We start from the raw sequence: 20,138 nt of genomic DNA, 5'->3' as shown, positions 1-20,138 counted from the left end.
GGTATCTGGTTCATATTCGCAATCTCAACCTTTTTCGACATGTTCCTGGATCAACTTGTTTATTTTTTTTTTATCCTGGAAAAACATTCCTGTCCGAAAATTTTGTCCTAACCATATCCCTACCCCTAACCCTACCCGTAACTTATCCCTAAAACCAGAGGGAAATGAAATAGAAGCACCTAACCCTAAACTTGGCATGAACTGTAAACTTGTCCTTCAAATCTGATTGGTTGATTGGAATGCTGTTCCATTTCACTGGTAATTAGGAGTTAAACGTCACGTCATCGTTGTGTATCAGACATAAAGGTGAATTGCACTTATTGAGTTATCAGAGATTCAATGATTGTTGCGTAGAAAAATTATACTTGCACTATTCCATACCTCGGGTCACTAGCGACCCTAGACACGCTTTACAAAACAAAGACCCAATGTGTGCGTTACGGGTTAAATGTACCCTAGTACTGTTTATTTGAATAAAAGTTAGTTTATCAGAAAGTACTTTACAGTAATATAGGTGCTCATTTTGATTATAACAATAATGTATGAGAATTCTGATGCTCTTTTTACTTGATATTTACATGTATCATCATGGTTATACGTGGACATACCAATATTACTTTACCTGTACTTCATCTTTTCCCTTGATTGAGTACTTTTAAAGTTCACCTCCACTCTTATGAACAACTTTCTTCATCTTTATTAGATTAACAAAGGTATTTAATTGTCATGTGTGAATTTAGTATTCATCACTTGCACAGTTTCGTATCACAGGGTTTCGGCACACTGAATCCAATCACACTACCTCTTAAATGTGATTAAGCTCTAATTAGCCAATTAGCGAGTGAGTTTGGTAGCTGGGTTCTGCGCGGTGCCGAAGGAGCCTAAGGGTTGGCCAGAGGGAATGTTTATCCATGACGGACATTTCAAATGTAGCAGCGAACAGACTTTGCCAAAAGTCATCCATTAGCTGTGGAGTTGGGCCACATTTTCATTCCCAAACCCAGCAGGGTGTCTACACTTACTGAAGCACTTGCTGGGGAAAATAGCAAACAACTCACACATCTTCCTGTCGCTTTAAAGTCTCTGCTGATAGAGTGGATAGTAATGCGTATGTGTGTGTTGTTTATATCTCTAGGGTACATCTGGAGATTTGATGATACGGAATATACAGCTGAAACACGCCGGAAAGTACGTCTGCGTGGTCGACACGGATGTCGAGAGTTTATCGGCTGCGGCTATTTTAATCGTGAAAGGTAAGAGAACGACGGTCTGGGATTTTGGGGGAGCTTTAAATGTAGGGTCGGGAATTGGAAGGAAAATCTGATCGAAAGACAAAAACGCTGTCCTTGCTTTGCCATGGAAATGCATCCGTCTGTTGAATTGATCCGTTATTACATGTTCCATTAGATGTAATTAGAGGAACATATCAAAGCTGTTGATCAAAGGTCACAAATGAGTTTTAGCCGGATCAATAACTTTCAATTGAACTTTTACTGCCAGAGCCTATAATAATGCTTTATAACAGCATCACAGGGTGTAAAAGTAACAATCGCTGCAAGCAAAAACTGACTGTAGCGTGCAAATAAAACCAGTTGGTTTAAATCAGTGGTCCACTAAAGGGCCTCACTTAAAATGATTTCAATGATGATAAAACAAGTATTAATATCAGCTAAAACAACTAAAAATCAAGATATATCCTATTTTAATTAACCTATTTTACCTACTATTATTTTACCTACTATTTTACCTATTTAACCTATCCTATTTTAATCAACAACTGTTTTTTGTTTGTTTTTTTCCTTTGCCAAATTATAAACGTGTGATTTCTAGATATGGAAAAGTCATGTAAATTCATATAATCATAAAAATCAATGGGAATATAAAAGCACTGGATATAAATTTTTCTGGTTATGACGAGCTCTAAAATACTAGAATAAAATAAAAAGAAATTGTGAGTATTCTTTAAAATCACTAACCCTAATCTGTATCCAGTAAATCATGAACAACTGGAAAAGTCATTGGTTAAAAGAGTGGGAAACCTAAAGCGCATTCAGCTTCTGAAACTTCTGAAATCCTGCTGTTAAATTACAGAAACTAGGAGTGACTGGCTTTCGAATATTGTCATGGACAATGGAGGGCCTCGGTGCCAAAAGGGTTGAGATTCACAGAAGAAAAATGGAGAAAAAAATTTATTATGTGTCTTCATGTTTTTCTGACGGTGCTTTTTAAGTGAGAAACAAAGAATGTCTGATCTCGTAAGTGATGCTGCGAGTGACCCGCTGACAAAACCACAAAAGATTATGCTTCACTTCTTTATATTTTCCCCCAAACGTGTGCGAATTTGTCAAAGCAAGACAGTTCTCTGCACATTTTAATTGGAAGAACCAATTAAAGATGTGCGGAGAGAAATGCCTGCTTGCAGACGTGCTGTAGCTGTTAAGAAAACCGCTCTAAACGCTCAAGCCTCTGAAAAGCTTCAATGTGATTCTCCAAGAGATCTAGTGTTCCCACAAAAGCAACAGCTTAAAATGTAATAACACCTTTTAGAGACTGGCCTTATATCACAGAGCTTTAGTCAGGCGATAAGAGGAGAGCTTCCTGGCAGGGGGGTGGGTAAGGTTAGATGTCAGTGAAGGTAACTTCATTTCTAATTGCTAATTCACTGCTAATTGTCTGATTGAATCAGGTCCCCCAGGAGCTCCAGATGGTGTAACAGTGGAGGAGATCACGGACAGCACGGCTCAGCTTTCTTGGAGACCCGGCCAGGATAATGGCAGCCCCATCACAAGCTATATCATCCAGGCCAAGACAGCTTTCACAGTGGGCTGGCAAGCGGTGAACACGGGTAACAATACAGGATTAGCTAAAGCTAGTCAAGCGGAGCATCAATTCAGCGAGAGGCTGAAATTACCATAGCACGTCTCATATGCTTTTTTAGAAAGAAGCTTATGCTCGCTTTGAGTACATATAAGGGGCCTCGAAGTATTAACGCAAAACGACTTAATCTGCTCTCCTGCCCTGCTGCTCGAATTCCAATTCATTGGAACAACATCCCACCCAGAAAGAGACATGGAACAGAACAAGTTTTTTATGTTTCGTGACATTTCTGGCTTACTGTAAACATTGGCTCAAAATTAGGCTGCTGTTGTTGACTTTTCGGCGCTGTGTAATCCAGGTCTTTGCGGTTAAACCGAGGCTTTTCTGTTTGCTCTCAGTCCCGGAGGTGATTGATGGCAACACCTTGACGGCAACGGTGGTGGATCTGAACGCATGGGTGGAGTTCGAGTTCAGAGTGCTGGCCAGAAACAGCGTTGGCGTTGGGGAACCGAGTCCCGCATCTCTTAAAACTAGAACTGAAGATGCAGGTGAATCACCAACACTGTTCATTTATACACGATTTTATTTTGATGGTCCACTTTAGACATTCTACTGACTATAAGTAACTTTGCAACTACATTTCAACTTCCCAAACCCTAAACCCTAACCCTAATTACATTACATCCTATACAATATCTTATCCATGATAACAGATGAATGCAAAGGCATCATAATTACTGGACATGCCATTCTGCTCTTTACAATGATAGCTTGTAAATTATTTGTATCTCACTTACTAAATGATTAGTAGGGGTAGCCTACTACTAACACTAGTTAGGGCTTAGGGTTCGGGTTAGTAGAATAAGTTGACGTACTGTAGTTGCAAAGTTGCTTACCGTCAGTAGAAGGTCTGTTGGGAGAACCAACACAATAAAGAGTTAGAAGATATTAAGCAGACAGTCTACTATAGAGAGTTAGTTGACATGTAGTTGCAAAGTTACTTGTAGTTAGAACAAAGTGGACTATCGAAATAGTGGTGCCGAAAATAACCTTTTTAAATTGTGTTTTCGTCATGTCGTTCATGTCATTCATTTATTTTAGGCAAAATAATAGCAACTTTTCTACTGAAATAAGATTGTAATGAGTACACTATAATTGTAATGGAGGGTTGTGAATTCTTTATGGTTTAGTTATATGTTTTCTGTTTTAGTTCATTGTTACATAAAGGGGTATTCACAACATGACATACACATTCTAACTAGCATGTAACTGCATTCAAATTATTATGGCAGATACAGTTTGTAACATTACTTTTAGTTTGGGGTTGGTAATATTTATTTAATATTTCTAAAAGGAGTTTCTTTTGCTCAGAAAAGCTGCAAAAATACAGTAAAACAGTAATATTGTGGAATAGGTTTACTTTATTGCAAATATTTAAAATAACTGTTTTCTAATATAATCTAAAATGTAATTTATTCCTGTGATATCAAAGCTGAATTTTAAACATCCTTACTCCAGTCTTCAGTGTCAAATGATCCTTCAGAAATAATTCTAATATGATTATTTGATGCTCAAGATATATTACGTATTATTAGCAATGTTGAAAACAATTTTGTTGCTTAATATTTTGTGGAAACCATGATCATAAGGATACCTTGATTAAAACTTTGATCAAAGCAAGTTTTGTTAGGAAATTTGTTGACCCGATAAACCAAGTGATCAGAAGCAAACTAGAAGCAAAATCATCATTAAAAATCAAAATTGACGATTCACAGACATAACTGACAGAATTCTTGATTTGATACAATGCCACTAAGATGACAAACTTTGGCAAGTCCAATGACAATCCTCAAAATATATAAATTCCACATCAGATTAGTCAGCCAATCAGAACAGAGCTTGCCAGATCGAGAAAGCGCAATCCAGTTTTGTGTGAAGCATGTATCAGATGGCCAGTGAGCGACTGTAGGCGGCCTGTGGGTGTGCTGTCTGATGTTGAATCCACCAATGTTTAAGTGCCCGTATTCTTCAAATGACCATTCCTCAAGTGCCTCTTTGTATAATATAGAATGAATTCTTCGAGCATTATTGTTGAGAGACACTTGGCAAATGGTGAAATTCACTAGAAACAAAGCCCGTTAACGCTGCCCACAGAATCTTTTAAAAGCAGTTGCTAAGGGACCGGAGCTCTGTTTCTTTTGATACTTGATAATGAGGCTTTGAGTAAAATGAAAAAGAAACGAAACAATGAGGAAGGCTGCACTGAATCTGCTGTTCTGAAAACATGGCGGTTTTCTCTTTATTTCCCTGTACGCAGTTCCTGACACGGCCCCCACCGATGTCGGAGGTGGGGGTGGCTCCAAGTCAGAGTTGGTAATAACATGGGAGGTAAGTCATCTGTCTATATTATCACTCCCTCTGTGCGAGGTAATAGTTTTGGCTAATTAAATGGAATTGAATGGGGGTGTTTATTACCTCAGTCAAAGCCAAGCCTGTTTTCCATCTGGGCCCTTTCCTCCCGTAATGGCATTCAATTCAGATTTGGTTGTATATTAGAAAGCGGTTCATTTGCGCTCCCGAGAGGTTGCATCACTTTGCGGAAACTGTGGGATTTGGAAAGGCACTGGGTTGTGAACCTGAGGCCGAATCTGGTCTGTATGTTTTAATATCACTATAGTTTTTTGTTTCCCTCCCAGCCTGTGCCTGAAGACCTACAGAACGGAGATGGTTTCGGCTACATCATCGCTTCCCGGCCGCTGGGAGAGGTCAACTGGACACACGCCGTCACCTCGGCACCGGCTCAGTCCCGTTACGTGTACCGGAACGAGAGCATCCTGCCCTTTTCTCCATTTAGCGTCAAAGTGGGTGCCTACAACACCAAAGGCCAGGGACCGTTCAGCCCCGTTACCATTGTGTTCTCAGCTGAGAACGGTGAGACTTTCAGCTGCACAAATGCTTACCTTTTCCGTCATTTCAAGTGGTTTCAATGGATTTTTTTTGTCTTTGCTGTGTTTCTGTCTTTTCCTGTCTTTTGTAAGCTGCATAAAGCTTTCAAAGAACAGAAGCTGGAATTGATTATTTCACCACCAGCACTATATTATGTGCAGAGCTGAAAGAAGAGCATTTTATAACAAATGGTCAAGGAAAAGATTTAGATTGCATAATGGTGTATAATTGTATTGGTTTCTCCAACACGATTGGTGGCAATTTTCTGTTCTTTTAGCAATAATTTATCATTTCTTAACAGGATGTGTATTTGGTATTTTGTAGAATGTCCAAAATGTGCAATTTTCCTTTTTCCAGTAACTACAAAGTAAAGCATGTGCATAATGTTGTGTTGTAAATGTCAGGTGGTTTTAGAGTATCTTGCTCAGCATTTGAAGCACCAGTGCTGGAATCTTTCATCTGGTTAGGATCCGTTTGAGATGACGGGAAGACTGCGGTGTGTGTCAGGAAGCTACAGCATTAATTGAATTCCTGTTCAGATACTATTCCTTTGTGTCACTCAACTATCCCGTTAAAATAAAGGCCGATAATTTACCACTTTAGAGACACAAGATTTTTGCATCAGGCATTTACAAATGATTTCCATCAGCCTCAAATTTGTGCTTCTGTTCTCATCTGTCTAGTCTCGTCTCTTCTCTCCTCCTCTTTTAGTCTCATCCCTTCTCTTCTGGTCGTGTCGTTTTGGCTTCTCTCCGTTCTTCTCATCTCATCTCCTCTAATCTCTTCCCGTCTCATCTTTTTTCATCTTGTCTCCTCGGGTTTCATCTCATCTCTTTCAGTTTTGTCTTGTTTACATCTCTCTTCGTTGCATCCTCTTCTCTTCTCGTCTCTATTCTTTCAGTCTCGTCTCATTTTGGTCTTTTTGTCTCACCTCGTCTCGTTGATCCCGTCTTTTCTCTTTCTGTCTCGTCTCGTTTCATCTTCTCTTCTCTTTCAGTTCTGTTTCGGCTTCACTCCTTGAATCCTAGTTCCTCTCTTTTCGTCTCCTCTATCCTCTTCCCTTCTCTCGATCTTGTCTTCTCTCGTTTCTTTGCTCTTATTATTTCCTCTCATCTCTTTCAGTTTTGTCTCATATCCATCTCTCTTCGTTCTGTCCTCTTTCCTTTTCTTTTTGTCTCTTCCTGTCTCGTTTCATCTCGTCTCTTCTCTTTCGGACTTGTCTCATTTTCTCTTCTCATCTCTTTTAGTCTCATCTCGGCTTCTCTCCCATTCCCATCGTAGTTCTTCTCGCCTCCTTTAGTCTCTTCACTTCTCTTGAGCTCATTTTGTCTTCTCTTGTTTTATCTCATCTCTTTTCTTTCAGTGTTGTCTCGTGGACTGCTCTCCTCATCGCATCTCGCTTCATCTAGTTTTTTTTTCAGTCTTATATATCGTTTTCGCTTCTCTTTTTTCTCTTCTGTCCTCTTCTCTTTTTCTCTTTCTCATTTTGGTCTCCTCACTTCGTAGTCTTACTCATACTACTCTCCTGTCTCGTCTCATCTCTTTTCTTTCAATCTTGTTTTCTCTTTTCTTCTCTTCTCTCGATTTATCACATCTCTTGTCTCGTTTACATCTCTCTTCATTGCATCCTGTACTCTTTTATTTTAATCTTTTCTCTTTCTGTCTTGTTTCATCTTCTCATTTCTCCCCCTCTTCTCTTCTGTCTTTATGCATTCATCTTTTTATCTTTCCTCGCAGAGCCCAGTGGCGTTCCAGACGGCGTGTGGGCCAGAAGCATTTCTGCCACTGAAATTGAAGTGAACTGGCACATTCTCAGCGCTTCCCCAGAAAGAGTGTTGGGCTATGAGGTGCGTCCCTTCTTCTAAATGGAAATGGCTCTCTGTCCGGTTTTGAAATGCACCGTGGGTTCTGTCAGAGCCTGTCATCTCCCACGCTGCACCTCAAAGTTCCCTCTGTACCCATGGAAACGCTCCATTTGGAAATAAGAATAGGGCTCCCTGTTCTTACCGTATGCATGGGGGGGCCCTCTCTGCAGCATGGGCGAAATGGCTTTTCTTCATCTTTTTAAGAGCAGAGAACACATTACACATTCCTCTCTGAAACTCTTCATCCATGTCACCCCAAACCCAATGTGTGGAGAGAGGAAAAAGTGAAATACTCCCGTGTAATGATTCTCATGCACTGAACATAATGGCACCGTAGCATTATATCCTTGAGTCTTTAGATCCCACAGTCTGTGCTTTCTCTCCGTTGCTCTTGAAATCAGGTGGTGTACTGGGAGGATGACACAAAACCAGAGACCATGGGCAAAGTCAGAGTGTCTGCCAATCAGAACAAGGTTAACATCAGTAGTCTGAGAGGATACACTCAGTATTTCCTGACAGTGAGCGCTTTCAACACGGCGGGCACTGGCCCTCTTTCTCCTACTATCAATGTGACTACCAAGAAGTCCCGTGAGTATACGCTTGTTCAATTAACCGTTCGTTTAGGCCTCTTCTGCAGATTTATACAAATGATTCATGTGGCATTTTCTACAATCGTAGAAGTATTGTAAATGTAGAACTGTCCATTTTATTGTTTAAACAAGATAAAGAAATCTATCTTTTGACACACTACTGGTCAAAAGTTTGGGGTCAGTACGGTTTAAAATTTTGTTTGCATTTTCAAAAAGGCTGCATTTATTTGATCAAAAATGCAATAAAAATAATAATATTCTGAAATATGTTTTCTGTTTTAATATATATTCAAATGTAATTTATCAAACCTGTATTTTCAGCATCATTACTCCAGTCTTTAGTGTCACATGATCCTTCAGAAATCATTCTAATATGCTGATTTGATGCTCAAGAATCAATCATTTTGCTGCTTAATATTTTTGTGGAAACTATGGATTACTTGATGAATAGAAAGCTCAAAAGAAGGGCACTTATTTGAAATGAAAATGTTTTTTTAACATTATATATGTCTTTCTCACTTTTGAACAATTTAATGATTCCTTGCTGAATAAAAGTATTAATTTCTTTCAAAACATTCTTACTGATCCCACAATTTTGAACGGTAGTCTATATATTTAAAGGATTAATGGTTATAACATTCTGTCATCATTCACTCAAAACCTTTTTTTCATGGAAAACAAAATAGACATTTAAATAAATGTTCACGAAGAATAAAGCAAAAGTACTTAAAAGTACCTTTAAAGTAGTCCTTAGCTTGTGTGCTATATATTCATATGAGCTCAAAAGACTTGTGATATAATGGACAAAAGAGCAGTGTTATAAATGTTTTAGCAGTTTGGAATGACAGAATTGTCGTTTTTTAGCTTTTATCTTCATTTTATCTGTGTAAGTATAATACATAATGAACAAACAGACTGCCAGGCGCCTCTCTTTTTCTCAGTGATGTTGTCACACGTGTACAGTAACTAATGGCTGTGTTTCCCCTCAGCACCCGGGCAGCCACCTTTGAACGTGGAGTGGAACCTGATTGGCTCCAAGCTCACTGTTCATTGGGAGCCTGTCATTTCTCTGGAGATGGAGTCAGATGTTACTGGGTATCAGGTAAGTGCTTCCCAGCAATGTAAACCTCATAGCCAAACTGTAAGGCATTATTTTCACATAATCCTATTAGCTTGTTCTATTCCAGTGAGCATTCAGGAAACAACTATATTAAAGTGCTTCTATTATTTCTCTTGTTGGACCATTACCCACCTTTGTGGTAACGGAAATTAAAAATAAAACTAATTTCTAACGCAGATCTACAGCATGTATGCTGTACAGTATAGCGAAAACACCAGGTGTGCTAATAAACACTGCGGTTCCCCACGGTGTATGATAATTTGATTTTACTTCCTTTATCGACTAAAATAGCTTGTGCTGAATAAATCTAAGAGGTTGTTAGCACCTCTCTCATTTGGTCTCTCCAGGTGACTTACAGGGGGAACCGGCATAAAGAAATGAACTCAATGACAACAAATCTGACCTCAGTGGAGCTCACCCTTCCTGCAGATGACGATTACATCATTCAGATACGAGCGCTGAGCGACGGCGGGGAAGGCATGCCAACCGAACCCATCAACATACATAAACTTAGTAAGATCACGCTATTTTTCTATAATCTCGATAATTCGATACATTTGAGTATGATTTGATGTTTTTTTTGGTAGTCCTATGTACACTACTTTAAAAAGAATGTGGGTTCTATATAGTTTTTTCAATTTCAAAGAAATTGATTATTTTATTCAATAAGGACAGATTTATTTATCAAAAATGACAGTAAAGACATTTATAGTGTCACAAGAATCTATTTCATATAAATGCTGTACTTTTTAACTTTCTATAAAAGTTTTTATTCATCAAAGTATTCTGAAAAGAAATGTATCACAGTTTCTACAAACATGTTAAGTAACTGTTTAAAATTGATTGTAATGGTTACCTAAACAGCAAATCAGCATATGAGAATGATTCCTGAAGAATAAATTACATTTTTAAAAAGATATTAAAATAGAAAACAGCTATTTTAAATTCTAATAATATTTTACAATATTACTGTTTTTACTGTATTTTTGATAAATAAATGCAGCCTTGGTGAGCATAAGACTTAGTTTAAAAATATATTCAAATCATACCAAGCTTAAACTTTTGAACAGTAGTGCAAATTAATATTTCAGTTCTATTTAGACAGTTTCCGGGTTAAAGGAAATAGAATATATGGCATGTAACACAGTCTTTTCACCGTCCAATCAATTCTCAATGGATCAAATTAAGCCCCCCCCCCTACATTTTTCGATTCAAATTTCCTATCTCAAAAATGTAACAAATCAAAAAACTGACTCGCAGATGTTTCTGAATCAGATGTGAACAAAAGTTGAGATGTCTACAGTAAGTGGCTGAATAGTTTACTCTATCTATGGATTATTGTTGACGGTTATGAACATGATCGGGGGGGCATTAGCGCACTGTGATTTTGCCAAGACATGTTCCTGAATCTTCATATTTTGTTGATCCTAGAACAACATTCCTGTACAAAAATGTAGTCCTAACCCTATTTATATTCCTTAACCTAACCCTACCCATAACTTATCCCTAAAATCAGAGGGAAATGAGACGTGAATAACACTGATGTTGAAGCAGCTGTTTGTAAGCCTAAACTTGACATAAACTGTAAAATTGTCCCTCACACCTGATTGGTTGATTAAAATTTTGTACTTGGTGAAACGGCGTTCACCCTCCCTCACATTCACGGTTTAGGACATCTATGAAAATGCAACACGCTCAATGGAGGGAAAAAAACCCCCGCTGTATTCCTGGTGTCCCTGTTGGACAGTGTTACTTTAGAAAAATGAGTGATTTATGAATTCGATTGTATCAGTTGTTTATATTTCGGCTCATTTATTTCACGTCTGCGTCCTCACACAATATTACATTTGCGTGCACGAGTTAAACCTGCAGGCGTGTGCAAAGCACATTCACTGCCCTCCGCTTTCAAGGCCCATGATGTAAAAGATAAATATCCAATGCCAAAGGGATATTAAACACACAGGCCCCTATAAAATAAACAATGCACAGTTGACCTCATAATGTTCTCGTCCTGTTCCCCCGAGTGAACGGCGCAGGTGCAGTTTGCAGCGTAGACGTTCTGTCACGGCAGCCCACAGAGTTTAATGCGCATCTCTAAATGAGTTCTCACTGATTTGATGTGTCCTCCTCGTACACCTTTTATTCTCCACTGGGCTAAGCAGTCTGATCTTTATTAACTAGCCCAAGCTCTCGCCATCTATCTCTGCCCGCTCGTCTCCGCTCCCCCATGGATATAACGTCACAGGCTGATGCAACTGCAAGGGGCGACTCTTCTCTGTGGCTTATTGTTCACATTTTTCATTTAATGGCCTGCAATGCCTCGCTTTTCACGAAAAAGCCCTGGCTTTTACGGTTGTTAATGTTGGAAATGATTAGCTTTGCCAATAGCAAGGTTTTCCAACCTGCTTTAGCATTAATTAGTTAGTCATTTAAAGCAGGGAAAACTGCTCAGTGAGCGTCTACTGGAAGTCGATGTAAATCCGCTCAGAGCACAAGACTGTCCACCACCAGATTTAGAGCTCAACACTGATAAAACTATAATTTCATCCTTCAATTCCCAACGATTAGGGCTTGACGCTTACCTTTTTTTCCTAAGGAGCGCAGGTGCTCTAAGTTGAACTTTAAAAACTTTAGGGGCGCAATGAAACTTAATTTCTTAAATTACTTAATGACTTTTTTTTTTAATAAAGGGATACAAGGACACATTTACAAGAATCTCAAATAAAAAAAACTGTCATTTACTGACTCTCAACTTTTTTTCATCTGTTTAACACAAAATAAGCTATTTTAAAGAATGCTGGTAGCCAAACAGTTGACAGTAGCTATTGACTTCCATATAATTACGGTAGTAGTTAGTAAATGATGACAGAATTTTAATTTTTGGGTGAACCATCCCTTTACCTGTCAGTGTCCCGGTAACGGGACGCTTGGCGCACTTTTTTTGTTGACTTTTTCTCATATTTTAGTAATCATCATAAATTAGGTATCAATCGAAAGCTTAACCCATACCATGGAAACTGTAATTTAAAACCTTATAGTGAGCTCAATTTTGGTCATATCCACTTCAAATTTGAAACACAACTTGGTTAGATATACTGTATGGCTGAGACTTTCTAGCAATTTTGTAAAATATATTTTTTGTATAAAAATGTTTAGTTCAGAACATTTGCAGTACTGTAAACTTAAACTTCTATAACTTTTTTACGCTTTCATTTTTTACTTTCACTTCTGCAGTAATCTGCTGAGTGTCTTCTTTAAAAAGAGACCAACCTTAGGTCTGTAAAGCATTTATGAATTACAACAATTTAAGTTCAGATCTAAATGTGAGCGTGGGGTTGACAGTTGACAGGTTAAATATTTCTGCTTCGAGCTGTATTTGATAATTATATAATTATTTTAAACGCTCACACACGCTCATATATTTCAATCATGACCACTCTCAGAATAGTTTTATCATGTTATTAAATATGATCATGTATTTGGTCTTGGCAGACTAGATCTGCTACGCTGTGGCTGTTGATTATTGCTGCTGCTGAAGATCAAGTATGGACTTGCTACTGCTAACAGACGCGCTGCTGTGAGCTTGTAAGATATGCGGCTGCTGCATAAATAGGCATATATCAATCCCTTAGCAGATCTAGGCAGGTGGAGCTGGGGAGGTGGAGGGGTTCAGAGGACCTCTGATAGCGCTGCATGGCTAGCCAACAACAAACACTGAACCAGACTATTTGAATGTTGAGCAAGCAATCTGCAGGATCAGCAGAGGCCAATCAGCTTGTCCCATGCAGTAAGGATGTGATTGCTTGCAAGATCGCATGTAAAGGACCGATCAGCCTGCGCTCTCTCATGAGTCATGACTGAACTATATTATTGTGCTATTAAAATCAGCATTGAATAATTACGGCTAAATTACGTTTTTAGTCGTTCCTTCCTGTTGCGGGGCAGCCCAGACAAAAACATTGTCATAATTCATCAACAGCAGTCTATTGGCATAAATGTGCATTATTCATCGATTGTGAACTGCTCTGAAAGCACGAGCCTTTAGAATGTGCATCAGCGCCGCGTTGCTACTTTGAAACAAGCAGTGCTCATATTTATTAAATTATAGACTTTTGACGCTTAATAATCACATTAGACTGTATCGCAATTCCTGTATTTACATCCCCAAATTTAAGACCTCTTAAAAGAATGAATGTTTGTTATACCATTTAATAGTTTTATGACCTTCAATTTTCTTGCATCTAAATATACACAGTAGTCAACATTTGAAGTGGATCAAAAAAGTTCATCAAAGTTGACATAAGACAAGAACATGAATGAATTTTGAATTGATCAAAACTTTGATGAAATGTTTTTGGACTTCAAATGTTGACTACTGTACTTTATAGTTTACACACATCTCTTTTTAGTCAAAAGTCGACTCCTGATGATGCCTTTCGCTATTGCTTCCGAGTCCATTTGTATTCATTATCACAAGTTAATCCTCTTCAGCGTCTTAAAGACCTGTTCTCCATGTTCCAGGTATGAGCGTACGAGGGTCCAGAGCCTGGCGGCCCAACACCATCCCAGCCTCCTTGCTTTCTATCATCGCATTATCGACACTGCAACCGGCTTTGTGTTAACAGTCTGAAGGATCGAACGTCCTCTGACCGGTGTGATTGCCCGTGCTCTTCCTCGCAGTGGAATCGCTGGAGAGGTGCGCCGAAACACTTCTGAGGCAAGATTATCGATCCATCTCTTCGTAGTTATCTGAGGCAATGCCCAGCAAACCGTTTGAGGAGCATAACGGGAAAACGTCAGCGCCACGGTGGTCGGATTTCGTGTGCATGTTATGTACTGTGTATCATTGTCTCTTTGCAAGTGATCCGAGACCCTAACAAGGTTTCAGATGAAGGGGTTTTGCAGCAAACCGGTGTATGAGGTGGGATGAGTCATATTACTGCACTAAGATTCCATCGTCTCATTGATCCCTAAGAACAAATGCCTTACTTCATGTACATGCCAAAGTAGTTAACGTCATTTTACTTTTTACTAGGTTTCTGTTGGGTAAAATTGTGATTATCACATCATTAAATTAAGGATTAGTTGACCCAAAAACCATTTACTTACTCTCATGTTGTTGCCATGTGACTTTTGTTTTTCTGCGGGACACAAAAGGAGGAATTTTGGGTGCTGGGCGCTCATTCCCACGCAACTATAACGAATGGAGATGGAGGGCCCTATTTTAAGGATCAAAGCGCAGGGAGCAAGTGCACTTAGGGTGTGTCCGAACCCACTTTTGCTAGTTTAACGGCGGGAAAAATGGTTGGCGCACCCAGCGCATGGTCTAAAAGCGTTGTCCCTATTCTCTAAATGAGTAATGGGTGTGTTTTAGGCGTAACGTGCAATAAACCAACCAGAGTCTCATCTTCCATTCCCTTTAAAAGCCAGTTGCGCTCGCGCCATGGCGGATTCGCTATTTACATTGCGGAATTTGCAAGCGGAAAGACTTAACGCGTCTCCAGAGCGCAAACGGATCTGCTCGTGCGCGAGGTTAAAGTGCGTGAGCAGACCATCTACGGGACAAGCAGGATTCCACCATATCTTTATGTACACAATATTAATCTTTTACATTGTAATTCTTGTATTTTTCATATTTGGCTAGTTTGTGTGCGTCCCTGTGTGTGTAATAAGCGCATTGTGGACCCGCCTATAGGCGCACATTACTAATGTGTCCATTGACTTTAGACCACCTTTCATTTGGTCAATGGCGCAGTCTGTCAGTTGCCTCAAAATAGCAACGCGCCATCAATGCGCCTGACCACACCTCGCTTTCAGACCAGCACGCTCATGGGCGCATAAATAGGCGTGAATGCATTTGCTGTTTAATCAACGCGGCGCAGGACGTGAAAATGATAACTGCGTCGGGCTGAAACTCAATGCGCCGCATTGCGCCGGGTGTATGAGACACGAGAAAATTTCGTGAAACAAGATTGTTTTTGAGAACAGGATCAACTGATTAAACTCGAACTCGAAAGATTTGTTCATGAACCGAATATTGTTTATCTTATATTCTTATGAACCAGCAATGAAAAATTACTTAACATCTTACATTACAGTATGCTGCTTAAAACTATTGTATCACTTCAGATGACTAGGCCTATAGCAAGTCATTTTTCAGTGTTTCAGTGTCAGAAATCCTCACTCACTTTCATTATATTAAACAGAGCAGCCAGTATGTTCTTTAAAAATTCACCTTTTGTGTTCCACAGAAGTCATTTGGAACAACATGAGAGCGAGTAAATGATGACAGAAGGTGTGAGCGTTCCCTTTAAGCTACTGTTTGATTGTTTTGTAATCACATCATTAATTAATATTTAGCCTTTGCTTACCATCAGTTATTTGTTCAAGAGTTGTCTCTGTGCCTTATCTGTGTTTTAGCGTGCACACACACACACAAGGCTTGTATTTGTTTGTTCCAGGCACCATGTTGCAGCTAAAAGCCTCCAGTGTTCATGATGGTCACAGTGCTACATTCACAGATTTTGAAACATTTCATCTGCGTTAACACTAGGAGAAGTTATAGGTAAATCTGTCTACACTCACAGCGATATGTTAATTATCATAACGACATGAAGGAAATTTTTGGGCTTTTATAAATACGCTTGAGATGTTCAAAATTGAATTAAGCCATTAGACACTTAAGACTTAAATGCCGTCATAATGATTTGGTTTATTGAAGAAATGCCATCGTTTTTTTTATTATCAGAAATGTAATTTTAGTAATAGGTGTGTGAAAATTTAATTCTGAGACGAGCAACCAATTTTTACAGTATTACAATATCCGCATTATTAGGCTTTCTTTCCACACTTACAAAGTCTAGAGTGATAAAGACACATTTTAATAACCCATTTTTCAGTATTATCACTTTATCATCCCTTGAAAAAAAGAAGTGCACTTAATTGTATTTAATATGCATTGGTAGTGTGCTTCAAAGTATATATTTTTAATAAAAACTGTACTTTAATAATAATGCTATTATAATATTAATAAAAGGCCACTTAAGTGTACTTAAAGAGTTCACTTAGGCCCTGTCCCAAATGGCACCATAAACTCTTGCTGTCTTTAAAAAAAGGGCACTTTGTAATATATCAAATTGAAATTTTTACTTGAATGTACAGTAACACTTTATTTTTCAGTGTCCTTGTTACACGTTACATATAATTACTATAGTAATTTCTATAAATTGTGCATAACTACATGCAACTAACCCTAAACCACACCCTAATCTTAACCCTAACCCTATAGTAAGTACATGTTCCAGTGTAATTATATATTTAAGAACTGAGAAATATGAAGTACATGTCCTTACTATAGGGTTAGGGTAGGATTAGGGTTTGTTTGAGGGTTAGTTACATGTACTGTAGTCATGCACAATTTACTGTTATTACTACGGTAAGTATATGTAAACAGGACACTGTAAAACAGTGTTACCAAATCAAATGAAACCTAAAGTACATTTTAATTGTGTTTTAATAATATTTTGTCATTTCGATGTGTTGACTAACACACTGAAGCACATGTAAAGTACTTGATCATTTTAACTGTAGTGTGTTTGTTCGATATTACATTTAAAGGTAATATATTTTAGATGTACTTAATTGCAACTTCATTACAAATATGAGTTTACAAATATATTGAAATACATGACATACAAGTTTCAATAGAAAGAACATTAAAGTATTGACACATGCTTGTCAATACAATCGGCAGTACACTTTAACTATCTTTACAAAGACGATAGAATAGAAGTAATTATGAAATTATTTCAAAGTGTATTAATAATTAGTCTTTTTAAAATCATGCTTAAGTGTACTTCTTTTCCACAAGGGATAGCTCAAGTATTATACTATTTTGACATGTTATTTATTAAATATATTGTGATCTCCTCCAGTACCCAATATGAGTATTTTTAATAGCGCTGCAATATTCAGGTACAGTAACGTGAGACCGATCGGGCATGTTTAACGCATTAATAATCGGTTTCAACTTACAGCATAAACTCAAAATCCCTTCTTGACTCCATTTGAAGTTGTAACAGCAAATCAGACGTCAGCTTGTGTTATTTTCTTTGCCCTCTGGTTATCTGCAGGCTGTTACATGTGAGCGAGCAACATCCCCGTATCAGCCGTTTCGTTTAGTACAGATAGTACAGATATCAGCGCATCTCTAGTTTTTAAAGCGGCGGGCAGCGCTGGATACTGCAAACGTCTGCCGCATCAAAATGCTGAATGCTTGCAAAATCCACTTTTTTTTTTTTTTTCAGCCATGTACATTGTGACTTGTTCTTCTGTGACTGTTAAAAGTCTGGTACTTAGTGTATTTGAAGCTTGTTTAGCAAAGCTCAGATAAATAGCTTGTGTTTTATTTGTTACGTTCTCGCTTTCTAGGCCACTCACCAGATGCTCCTCGGGGCCTTTATCAGCTGAATCAGATGTGTTTAGGAAAGTAAAAATCTGCTTACACGGTAGCGCTCGGATTGCTTTAGACTCTTTCGGTCTTGCGTATCACAATACTGTGGCCTCAGACTTGGCAGCCAAAAGATAACTCAAGAATAATGAACAATTGAGAGCCATGACCTGAAAGCACACGATTTTGACCGATCCTTACCGTGATGTAGAAGCCATTAAAGCGCGCTAATAAATTACAGAATGCCCTGCGGGGTTTTTTTGACCAAATCTGCAAGGGAATAATGGTTATTAGGAGAGCCGAGACAAGACGGATGTGAGACGAACAGCACGACTGTCCACGGGAGCAGGTTTGCTTTTCCTTCTTTTGTTTCTCCTCGCGAAAGGGACGTAGACACCTTTCTTTCGGTGTTATTTTAGGATGACCGCACTCAAAGGGCCTTCGTACGACGACTCGCTTACGCACATTTGAGGAGACTCTAGGGCCGCCCCGCACACTCGGCCTTGGTTTTGATATGTAAGGTCAAATAAGAAGCAGTCTGAAGTGAGAGCAAGTGAAAGAGCTTTGCATTGTCCCCGCAGACTTGCCGTACAATATAGATGTCACATCAAACTCTGTCGAAGCTCTTGGATGTTTTTTTTGTGCGTGTGTGTCCGGGATGAAGGCTGCTGCATGATTTTGATTTAACCTTTGATAATGGCTGCTGACTTTTAGGTGACTGTTGGGACTTGTGTATTTTGTTCTGGATTGTCAGTCCATTTTGTGGATATTCTTCATATTTTTATTCTGGAGTTGCTTCGGAGTACTTCATCTGAGATCCTTAAGTGCTTATTATTATTTGTCAGGCCATTTTGTGGATATTATTCATATTTTTTTCTGGAGTTGCTTCAGAGTACTTCATCTGAGATCCTTAAGTGCTTATTATAAATGTAAAAAAAAAAAAAAAGTAAAAATATACAAAATCATTGGTTTATGTGATTGCTTCAGAAAAAAAAAAGGTAAAAGTGTTTTGTATTTTGTACGTATTGTTTTGTTGGTTCGGTTTTATGACATCAAACTTGTAATAGGTTTTTTGTTAAAGGTCAAGTGTTGTCCTTTAAAAGTAAAGCAATTTGATTGTGACTGTCACAGATTGATTTGCGGAACGATTATGTAGTGGAATGCAAGATGGTGTTTTGTTTGGTTTTAGTTGAAAGGACAACGAGATCAAGATTAACTTTGTGTGTTAGATTCAAATACATCAACCTTCCATATGTTGAGTACGTGTAACAACACTTGACCTGATGTTTTGATATTTCTGTATTAATGCTTTGTTTAATACTTATCTCTGTGAGATGATGTACTCGAGCTGAATACCGTTTTCATATTGAAAAGAATTGGACTGTGTATAGTAAAGCTGTGCATGTTGATTGTTTAATGTGTGTACATTTTCTAAAGCAAATTTAATAATAAAAAAAACACTTATTGGAGATTTACCTCTATAATGTCACAATACGGAGTCGTTTTGTTCTGTAATATGTTTCACTGCCATTTAAAGGGGTGGTTGATTATGATTTCACTTTTCTAACTTTAGTTAGTGTGTAATGTTGCTGTTTGAGAATAAACAACATCTGCAAAGTTACGACGCTCAAAGTTCAAAGCAAAGGAAGATATTTGCCTTTAAAGAAATCGTTTTTTAAGGACTACAACAACACGATTTATAGATTATCCTGACAGAATATGCTAATCAATGACTAGAAGATACTACACATAAACTTCAGAAATCTCCTGTTGCTTCTACATGTTGTCACTTCTTCTTGAGTCTCTCCATTATTGTCCGACTCCTGTTTGAAGAATAAACATTGACATTTTCTGTGCATGTCTGTGTGAGGTACAAGGACACAACCTCTTGAAGCTCCGCCCCTGTGCTGGGAACAGCAGCTCATTTGCATTTAAAGGGACAGACACAAAAACGGTGCATTTTTGCTCACCCTCAAAAGTGACAATTTTAACATGCTATATAAAAATATCTGTGGGGTATTTTGAGCTAAAACTTCACACACTCACTCTGGGGACATCAGAGACTTATTTTACATCTTGTGAAAAGGGCATTATACCACCCCTTTAAAACAACACGATTTTCACCAGCATAAATTCAGGATGTAAAAATCACTCATAATCAGTTTCGAGAATCTTTCAAAAGCAAGCATTTTTTATGCAATATTCAACCACATAATAAAAAAAGCTTGTTTGACAATTTGGTGGGTGGGTGGATAAATGTCTTGGCAAAACATATTCATCTAAATAGAGAAAGTTTTTTGTTCTTTCACAAATGTAACATTTTCTTTTTACAAATATATTACAACATGTTT

General features: G+C 38.2%; 1 protein-coding gene across 3 annotated transcripts in view; it reads left to right on the top strand.

Moving 5' to 3' along the window:
• The window catches only part of cntn3a.2 (contactin 3a, tandem duplicate 2), a 98,719-nt gene extending 84,385 nt beyond the window's left edge, over positions 1–14,334 (top strand). For 2 of the 3 annotated variants that reach the window (XM_079588772.1, XM_079588771.1), the window contains exons 14-23: positions 1,136–1,253; positions 2,687–2,845; positions 3,216–3,365; positions 5,135–5,205; positions 5,514–5,748; positions 7,501–7,610; positions 8,030–8,216; positions 9,208–9,320; positions 9,686–9,851; positions 13,860–14,334. In XM_079588772.1, the coding sequence (XP_079444898.1) occupies positions 1,136–1,253; positions 2,687–2,845; positions 3,216–3,365; positions 5,135–5,205; positions 5,514–5,748; positions 7,501–7,610; positions 8,030–8,216; positions 9,208–9,320; positions 9,686–9,851; positions 13,860–13,960 (1,410 nt within the window). In that variant the 3' untranslated portion in view covers positions 13,961–14,334. Of the gene's footprint in view, positions 1–1,135; positions 1,254–2,686; positions 2,846–3,215; positions 3,366–5,134; positions 5,206–5,513; positions 5,749–7,500; positions 7,611–8,029; positions 8,217–9,207; positions 9,321–9,685; positions 9,852–13,859 lie in introns of those variants that run through there. The other variant, XM_079588773.1, reaches the window with a different exon arrangement.
• Positions 14,335–20,138: the final 5,804 nt, after the last annotated feature.

This window comes from Phoxinus phoxinus, assembly GCF_949152265.1.
Source record: "Phoxinus phoxinus genome assembly, chromosome: 18".
Classification (NCBI taxonomy): domain Eukaryota; kingdom Metazoa; phylum Chordata; class Actinopteri; order Cypriniformes; family Leuciscidae; genus Phoxinus; species Phoxinus phoxinus.
Note: the sequence above shows the minus strand (reverse complement) of the source record. Positions and strands in the feature narration are given on the sequence as shown.